The sequence below is a fragment of the Vidua chalybeata genome, chromosome 1 (assembly GCF_026979565.1).
Source record: "Vidua chalybeata isolate OUT-0048 chromosome 1, bVidCha1 merged haplotype, whole genome shotgun sequence".
NCBI lineage: Eukaryota > Metazoa > Chordata > Aves > Passeriformes > Viduidae > Vidua > Vidua chalybeata.
In genome coordinates, this window is record NC_071530.1 from 45,645,497 (window position 1) to 45,655,407 (window position 9,911).

At 45.4% G+C, this 9,911-nt stretch overlaps 1 protein-coding gene across 1 annotated transcript; it reads right to left on the reverse strand.

The window, feature by feature from the left end:
- Positions 1-7,488: 7,488 nt before the first annotated feature.
- Positions 7,489-9,181, reverse strand: TMEM158 (transmembrane protein 158). Its single transcript, XM_053964898.1, has one exon. It carries the CDS (start codon positions 9,041-9,043, stop codon positions 8,069-8,071), a length of 975 nt encoding a protein of 324 aa, XP_053820873.1. The 5' UTR covers positions 9,044-9,181; the 3' UTR covers positions 7,489-8,068.
- Positions 9,182-9,911: the final 730 nt, after the last annotated feature.

Genomic DNA, 9,911 nt, shown 5'->3' on the forward strand with positions numbered 1-9,911 from the left:
GACTGGATGAGATGTTGAATATAAATATCATGCCCCCAAAGTGGGTTTTTCTGTGGTAAGTAAATTATGCGACCCTGCATCATTAAGTGCTTTACATGTCCTGGAAGAAATGAAAAAAAATTCAAGAATTCATACTAAGTATTGCCTGAAGAAAGTATTTTCCAGTTTCCATTTAGGAGCAACTACATTTCTGGCATAATTAGGCACAGCTCATATTCTCCAGAGAAAATGTGATGAAACACAAAGTGCAAGAAAAGAAATTAAATAGCCCCATGATTAAATCTCCACCAGCTACATCCACACCAAATCTTTCATATATTCACCTCCTAAAAAATATTTCTTACACTTTGGGGGATTCTTTCACATTCTTTTGGATTAATTAGAATCTCTTCCAGTAACATTCATCACTTAGTAATGATTTGTTTTAATATGTCTGCTCACAGCAACACCTATGAATGGGAAAAAAACATTTCCAGAATAAAGCTATTGCCTGGCTAAATTGTGATCAAAATTGTGCAGAATACCTTAATTTAACAACACAAGACTCTGTATGTGCCCTTCAGTGCAAAAATGAACACAGAAGGAATAAAATCATGTTCATGCTTTGCATTTTTATTGTGCTTCACACACTCAAAATGCCGTATGGAATTTACCTCATTAATCCTTTCATTGCCAGTATGAAAAGTATAAATATTATTTTGTCCACAGCTAAAGGGACACAGACAAGTTTTCATAAGGTCTGAACCTCACAAGCCCCTGTCTGAGCTGTAAACATTTGTCATCATCTAATAAAAGGAGGGCTGTGGTGAGTTAGCCTGGCCACTCAGCTTTACTAGTAAAGCCAGAAGGCTACTAGAACCAGCACTTGAAAAATCTGCCATATCTGTTGCTCATACAACTTCCCCATGGCCCATAATCCAGGGCAACAGTGTTCACTCTCTGCAGAATCCAAGATTTAATTGAAAAGTAATGGGTTTTGGTCCTGTGGCTGCATACCTGACTCGAGTGTTACTTTCAATGCTGGTCCACTCCTAAGTGAGATAATTTCTGCTCTGGCTGTGAGACACCTACCTTTGGTTAGAGCAGAAGGCAGGGTGAGACACGTCCTCACATTTCAATTGAGGATACGTGGGAAAACTGACATTGTGAGGGCTCCCATGATGCACGAGATAGGGTTTTGGGCAGATACATGAGTAGAGGATGATTCAGAGGCAGGACTTTGAGAAATTGAGAATGAACTCTTCAAATGGGTCTACTTTTCACTTACCAGAAGACAGAATAACTTAGGTTCCTTGCTCAGTGTCTGGGACAGATGTGTGGAAGTCCTGTGATGACAGGACTGGTGGGAGAGAAAACTTTGCACTTGGGTTTTACCCTCAACACAAGGTTTCCTGTTAATCTTTGCCCTAGAAGTGTCACAGATCAAAGGCACGAAAAGTGCAGTCTGGATGGGTGGGAAGCAGAGTGGAAAAGCAGAAGAAACTGACAGCACAGTTTCCTGAAGTACTTTTTAGGGCTTGATAACAAAAGACATACTTGTGGGAAAGACAGGTGGGAAATCTGAAGGCAGAAAATGTCAAGATAAATACATGCTACGGAAAGAGAGAAGGGAAGAGGGACATACCAAGTTAGAAAGAACAAATCTTAAGAATGATTAATTTTCAATGACAGAAGACAAATGGAGTGAAACTTTGGAAACTATGAAGATAGGCACAAAAAAAGGGGAAGTTTCTGTAGGTAGTCATTAAAGTGTTTGAGTGAGAAAGTATTGGCAATGTAAATCAGAATGCCGTCCACAGCATTCCAGCACGTAGTCTTGTCTGCAGCAGTGACCTGAGCCAGCCTGGGACCAGCATTGCTTCAGTTCAGGTGGAAAGCTTTAATACAGTCATGATGAACATTCTTGCGTTGGACAATGAGAAGCATATTTTTGGTATGGATCAGTGCAAGATGTGATAGAAGAACCATACCCATTCCATAAAAATGGTATTTTAGCATGTTTTCCTTACAACCTCAAAGAACATGTGAAGCAAAATTAGAGTAGAATCAGAACCACAGAATCACAGAACATCCTGAGGAGAAGGGACCCAGGAAGACCACCAAGTCCAGCTCCTGGCCCTGCACAGGACAACCCCAAAAAATACACCATGTCTCTTGGGCAATGAGAGCATTGCCCAAACCTTTCTTGAACTCTGGCAGGCTTGGTGCCATGACCACTTCCCTGAGGTAGAATAGAAAACACATGCATGAAAGTGCCCTGCCATTTCATTGCTGAGCTGCCAGCAACACAGAGAGCAAACTCTCTTTTTATTAATGCTATGGTGGTATCATTTCCTAACTTTTCTTAAGCCTCACATTTCTTTCCAGGCTTTTATTCTCTTTTGCCACTAGTTGTGCCATTTGGGGCCAAAACTGCTATCAGTTGTTCAAGCAAAGAACTGGAAAGTTTGAATATGGAAAGACTGAATTTGAAGTATGTAATCAAGTTCTTAATTCACCTTGTGTCTGTTTTCTTTTCTCTATGATCTTAAACACTGTCTTTTTCCCATCTGATACTTTGCAACTTCTTTGCATGATGTGCTGGCACATTTGCTCCCTTTTATGCTTTTTCTATGTCTTATTTTTTTATTCCTCCACAATCTTCTTCTGTATCTCCATTTAAACCACTTCATGTTGCTTAGCAACACCCAGAATGACACCAACAAGGTACAATCCCACTGTTTCTAACAAGTCTTACCTTACAAGGAACACAAATGTAATTTTACTACACGCTCCCAGTGAATTCACTTCCTCAGAACGGCACTGATCTCTTATTTATGTCTCATTAATCTAATGCTTTCTACAACAGCTGAGAACAAGTCAAACACGCAGAAACAAACAGCATTTCACAGGATATTTGCATCTTTCAGTTTTGCTCTGTTTTGTTCTGATATTGTTAACCTGCCAAGGTAATACAAAAGTGAAAATAAGAGCTAATGTTTTAGATCCTGGTTTTCCCCAATGTGCAGATCCAGGGACTCTGATTGACATATAAATGCTCAAACTGCTACACTTAGTAATGAACCCAAACTTTATAAAAAGTTGGAGATGTGATTATGAGACTGAAGCCTGTTCACAGATCTAATTAAACACCGTCCAGATATTTCCAATAAATATCTTTAATATCCCAATTTTTACACCAGACTGCTTTCTTCCTCAGCTTAGTAGAATAGAAACACAACAAATGGGCTAAGCTACATCATTATTATTATTATTATTATTATTATTATTATTATTATTTACAATTATTTTGGAAAACTTGTTTAACCAGAACTATTATGAAGATGGGAGAAGAAATACAGTAACTTATCGGTCAAAAGCTGCTATCAGTTCTAAATCACGGAAGAGAAATTTTTTTCCACAAAAAAATCACATACAAAATTACAATGTGAAATGCACTTCTGATCTTCACTGAAATGTTCAACTTCTGAGGGGAAAAACGGAAACTGATTGTTTTGTTTAAAAATATGCTTTTAAAAATCAGTTACTGATTAAAAAGATTTTTTATTCTTTGAAATCTGAATACATTTGGGATTTGATATTTACGTGCTTTCCCAGAATCATTACAAATGCTTTTTGCAATGTCAAGGCCTCTCCCTGAAATAGATTGGAAAAAAATTTACATTTATTCTGTAAAATTCCTTGAAAAATAACTGACATTTTCATACTAGCTTCAGAAAGAAACTAACTTCCAAACTGGCAAGGCCGTACACTGGACTGAGAAATCCTGGCTTTGGATTTATAAACTATGTATATAAAAACCAAAGAGAAACAAGAACATCATACCTACCCTTACATCTTTATATATATCTTCAAAATAAATCCTTTGATCTCCAGTCCTACAAAACTTCAATTAACTATCTGATTTCACTAGGCTTTTGTTCGGCCCCTGCGATCACATAATGTCCGCCCTGGAGATACTTTTATCCAGCGAGCAGATGTCATGATGAATAATACTTCTTCAGCCAACTACAGCTTTTAATTAGGTTTTTTTTAGGGTTTGGTTCAGTAGCCCTTACTCATATTGAGTAACATTCACTGCACAAATAGTCCTGCTGTTGCATTAATCATTGAAAGCACTGGTGAACTAAGCCCTGGATAAGTAACTCTTACATTTAACCTAGTATGGCAGTTTTGCCCCAAATATCTAAATGCCTCCTGACATACAGAAATGCTTGTTCACTGACAACCTATTGAGCAACAGTGTGCTTACATAATACATAACGATTATTACACTGTACTACATTTTTGTATTTTTATTAATGGAATCAATGTGACACTAAGTAACAGCAAAACCGTCCATGCTAAAACTACATATTCCTCTGTATATTTCTGCTTCTAACACATCTGTGAAACATAACTACAAAAACTGGTGAAAGATTAAATTCTGAGGTCTGAATATACAGAAAAAAAAACAGTCTAACACTAGCACACAAGTCTAGTACCTTCTAATGCTGAATGTCAAGATTGTTCCTGGTTTCTGGCATGAAAACAAAAATCTGTAACAGAGTTGAATTACATTCTAAAAAGTAAATCAAGAAAGTCCCTCTATTCCTACATATCCCTTGCTTTCCAACAAACACTCATATATAAATAAAGTCAGGATAACTTACCAGGAAACATGATCCAACAAATAGTGAAGGAAAATCAGTACTACTTCTTCAGTATTGTTTGTTTCTCATCATCCCTTTTCTCACTTCTGCTCTAACTTTCTGTTCTACAGAGTGAGTCCTCAATATAGATAGATATATACAAATATATGCCCTCCCTGAGTACATATAGGATTATACATGGTGACTAATCTGCTCTTGTGCTGACCCTGCTACCAGCCGGTCTTAAAAATAAATCCAAATGAATAAAAATGGCTTAGAGTCAACTCCAGCTAAGAAACAATAAAGCTCCACTCCCAGTGCAGAAGAAAAGAAACAGACATTTCAGTGTCTAAACTTGTAATCTTAAATTAGCTGGCATGCAGATATATCATTCTACATTGCCCTGGGCTTGCCTCTTCCAGGTTGCATTCACATGGAATTCCCATGGATGAAGGCAAAAGTTACTCAAAATTATAGTTTACTTAGAGTTATAGTAGCAGCCACAGCTACAGGAGCAGAGTTATTGATGTTAGGTGTAACAGTGACTGAAGAAAGCTCACAGTTTGCATAGTGCATTTCCACTGTCTGTTCCTTACAGGAGAAGCCCTGCTGCCACCTCACTGAAACCCGAGGGTTCAGGGAGTTAGATTCAGCCTAAAGCCTGGACAGCAGGTAATCCCTGTGCCCCCTGCTGTGCCCTAAACTCCTCTTTAAGGCACAGAAACACGGACCGGTCTCTCTCTGCGAAGGGAACGTGCACATGCGCACGGCCACTGTGATTAAGGAAACACCTTCCCTAACCCACAAGGGTTCTTTGCACATTGTGTCTGAGATCAGCACTCCCTGAAAACATTGAAGTTTTTGTATCCTGGACAAGACTTGCCTTTGGAGTTTGTTTAATACCATCCCTGTGTTTTAAACGTTCGTGTCTTAGCAGATTTTTAATAATAGCTCCAGTTCCAAGTGTATTTATAGAATAACTATAAGAAAATCCCTCTCTTGTATCATGATTTTTTAAGTGAAGCAGCAAAATATTCTGAGTGTGGCACTGTCTATTCACAAAGTTTGTATTCAAGCTGGTATTGATAGAAGTTAGAAAAACAAGCCATTGTACCAGTTTTGGTGTACCACCTGCTACATGTCTGCAAGAACTGCAAAATAATAAGCCTTTAATAACTGAAGGTACCTGTTTCAGACAGTAACACCATTCCCTTGTTTATGTTGATGCAATTCCGAAAAAAAAACATTATCACATCACTGGTGAAATAAGCAAAAGATAAGCAAAAAAGAGATTCCACCCTTGAGTTTAAGCACAGGCTGCCTGCACCACAGTGAGAACTATACACCATGAATTAATAAAGCCAGAAAAATTTCCAGTAAAAATTGTTAACTCTCTGCCTAAATACATCTCATTCAAAAGATGAAATTATTCCCTAGCATGGCAACTTTTCTGATGTCTATTCCATATGTAGAACATTTCTCTTTTGAGAGGGTGTTAGCAGTATCTTCATGTTTTCCTGCTAGCCCTGCCTTTCAGTATGAAGAGGTGTCTCTGTCACACAGGAGATAATAAGCAAAGAATTGTTCTCTAGCCTGTCAAATGTCTGACAAGAGTTTGCACAAGGTGGAAATGACACTGTTTTACACATCAAGGAAAGAAAATAGAGGCTCTCTAAACTAGGTGTACAGGGGCAGGTGCCCTTTGGATCAACAGGTCAACAGAGCACTTCCCACAGTGACCAGACCCTCTGCTTTCTGAAAACAATGCCACTGCAATGTTTACTCAAGTGACAACCCCAACAAGAGGATTAACAGGAGGAATGGTGGGTGTAGAGGCATCCTAGTAACATGGAGCATTTTTAATTCTTGATTTATTTCTGCTGTTTGTCAATCTTTTTCTCTGTCTTTTTGTCCAGACAGCATACACATAGAGCATGCATTTATTTTATTTTGTTGTCAGTTAAAAAAAATGGGAATCCTAAGAATTTAATCCTTCCAGACCTTTCATCCAGTCATTTCCACCATACATTACGAATACACCAAATTAGCCCCAAGCAAATTCATGCGTTCCTAGCAAATTAAATACATCGATGTTGACAAAAATAAGAGAATTCCTATTGCAAATATTCATCACTTAGCTCATATTTTGGTTTTAGAAACTTCAGCTGGACTAATCATGTATAAGGCAAATGAAACAACTTTTTATAAGGCTAAACAGTTGGTAGTATACAACAAATGATATTTCAGGCTACACAATTGTCTGCTCAAACAAGAGAGAAGAAATCTTTCTTCTTTGTACCCTTGCACAGCAGTACCTGGAATCTAGTTCTGGACTGGCAGCTCCTGCCTTCTCACCCCACAGACTTGCTGTGAGCAACCCTGCAGACTGGTAGATGAAAAAGAGGTACAGTATTACTGTGTCTCCAACAAATACACTGCATCTAAGCTGGTTTTGAGGAATGAACTTTGAGGAAGTCAAGAGACTTGCCCCACGCTGTTTAGCACAATTCAGTGTGGGCCTCATTTTCCCAGGACTGAAGCAACCCAACCTCAAACTGAGGAGAAAGCCATAGTCTGTGGAGATGTGCAGGTGAAATTGCTTTGGAGGATCTCTGGCACAGCTGTGCTCCCCACCTCTCTCCACCCAATCCTGGTGTAGGCATATAGACCCACATCTGCTGCACAAATAGGGCAAACAGCAGTCAGAAAGGGTTTAGGATTCTCCTTTTGCCACCAGCAGCCCCGGTAACACCATTTCTCGGGGAAAGGAGCTTTGTGGCAAGTTCGCAGACAGGAAGGCCACCCAAACCCTCTGTTCCACCCTGGAGGAAACAGACCAACAAAAGGCTACAGTGGCTCCAGAAAGAAAACCTCTGTATTAAAAGCCAAATAACGCGGAGCTACAATAATAAATACACACTATCTCAACCAGGAAATAAAGTGTGAAAGGTCCATTAAAGTTCAGCTTCAGCAGTAACAATATATATACCCCATCGGTTCCCCATTCTGTCAAAGGGAGATATTCCTTTCTGTCCATAAAGGAAAAACCCGTTCAAACCATATCCTATACAAAAACGCTACTCTGACAACAAATGCAGCCAAATAGGAGGGTCTTTGATTTCCTCCATTGAATTTTTAGGGGGCCTTTTTCTTGCCCTTTTTTTTTTTTTTTTTTTTTTTCCTGGATGGGAGGGATTGTTTCGTGGTTCGGTTGGGGGTTTTGGGGTTTTTTTTACTAAAAGGTTTGTTTAAAACGGGTATTAAAGATATAAAACGCGCACATATGATTTGGTCCCCTCGGGGCCGGGACGGGCGCTGAGGCGGCCACACGTCCCGCCGCGCACCTGTGGCACGCTGCAAACGAGAAAAACGCGACAGAGTCCGTCCCGCGTCCCTCCACAGCACAAGACGAAGAGAAGGGGAGTCACCGGGAGAGGCTACTTGGCGGCGGTGGCGGTGGCGGTGCCGGCGGCGGTGCCGCGGCGCTGCTCCATGCCGTTGGGCAGGAATCCGGCGATGATGGGCACGGGCCAGATGAGGGCGGCCACGCTCCACACGATGATGACCAGAGTCATGAAACACGCCACCAAGGTGGACTCGATGGGCTTGCGGTTCATCCGCCAGCCCGGCTCGCCCTTCAGCTCCTCCAGGCTGAAATCCAGGCAGCAGAAATTCAGTGGCTCCCCTTGCAGCCAGTACTGGCCGGGCTCGGCTGCTGACGGGTAGGAAAGCGAGGAGGAGGAGGAGGAGGAGGAGGAGGAGGGGGAGGCAGCGGCGGCCGCGGCGGCAGCGGGGGGCTGGGGCTGGGGCGCGGCGCCCCGCAGCCGCCCGACCCGCCTGCTCCGCACCCAGCTGCAGCCCACGCAGAGGCGCAAGTCCTGCTGGGCGCCGCCGGCCGCCAGCCCCAGGTGCTCGATGAGCAGCGGCGGCCCCACGCGGTGGAAGGCGGCGGAGAAGAAGGCTCGTCCGTGGCTGTTGGTGGAGAAGAGCAGGAGGTCGCACTGGATGCCCAGCGGGCGGCTCCAGCGCACCAGCAGCGAACTCAGCATCTGCCGCTGCACGCTGATGTTGCAGTGCGGGTCCTCGGCGGGCTGCGGCTGCCCCTGCGGCTGGGGACGCTGCTGCTGCTCCTGCCCCGGCTGCTCCTGCCCGGAGGTGGTGGGAGCGGAAGAGAAAGGCTCTTGGCTAGGGGCAGCCGGCGTGCCCGGGCTGTCGGTGCTGCCTTCCTCCTTGCTCGCTGCCCCGTCGAGGTCCATTTCGAGGCTCGCCAAGGAGCGGGAGGAGGAGTTGGCAGGGGGCAAGAAGAGCTCCTGCTCCGGCTCCTCCTGCCCGCTGGCAGCCGCCGAGGGACTCCAGCCCTGGCAGGGCGGCAGGCAGGCGGCCAGCAGTGCCGGGAAGAGCAGTGGCAGCATGGCATTAACTTAGAGCTGGAGAGGAGGGAGAGGAGGAGGAGGAACGGGAGGCTGCATGGCGCTGCCGGCTGCCATCTGGGAAAGGAGGCACAGTGCTCTCGCCGAGTGAGCGAGAGAAAGGGAAGGAGGGTGGAGGCAAGCGAGGGGGTGGGAGCGGGGCTGGGGCTGCCGCGGCGACGAGCCGAGCGAGCCGGGAGCCTCGGTGACGGCAGCGGCTCCCCCCTTCCCCGCCTCCTCCGCCCCCGGCCCGGCCCGGCCCGGCAGCGCCCCGGCGGGAGGAGCCGTGCGCCCGCCCGGCCCCGCTGCCGCGCCCGGCGGAGCTGGCCCGGGGCAGCCGCGCTCCCTCCCCCGTGCCGCGGGCTGGCAGCGGCCGCCGCTGTCCCCTCCGCCGGGGACCGTCTCCCCACAGGGTCCCCCTCTCCGACGCCTCCACCGCGCCGGGCTCCCTGCGCCCATGTCCGAGGGGAGAGCCGGAGCCTCCCAGCTCCGCAGCCGCCGTCTCACCCGCGGGGGCTGCCGTGGTGACCGCCGTTCCCCCTCCTCGGTGGGCACGGGGGAGGGAAAGCAGCGGGCAGCGCCCACCCGCCGCCGCCTCGGGCCGGGGCGGGGGGCGCGGATCCGGGAATAGCATCCAGGAACCGACTGCACATGCTTTCACTGCGACTTTATAGGAAAGGAACGGGACAGGACGGGACGGGACTGGGGAGACGCGGAGAAAGGGAGTTTAAAACTCGGTGGCTGCTTCCTCCGCAGCAGTGCCCTCCGAGTCCGGACTCGGCCCCAGGATCTGCCTGGTCTTGGATCGCAGGCATCCCACCCATCCGACGGGCGCTGTCGCTCCTTGTAGCAAAGATTTAAACGAGGAGTC

Bases quoted from the DNA above. Each gene is read 5' to 3' on its own strand.
- TMEM158 (XM_053964898.1), bottom strand. From the start codon at position 9,043: ATGCTGCCACTGCTCTTCCCGGCACTGCTGGCCGCCTGCCTGCCGCCC.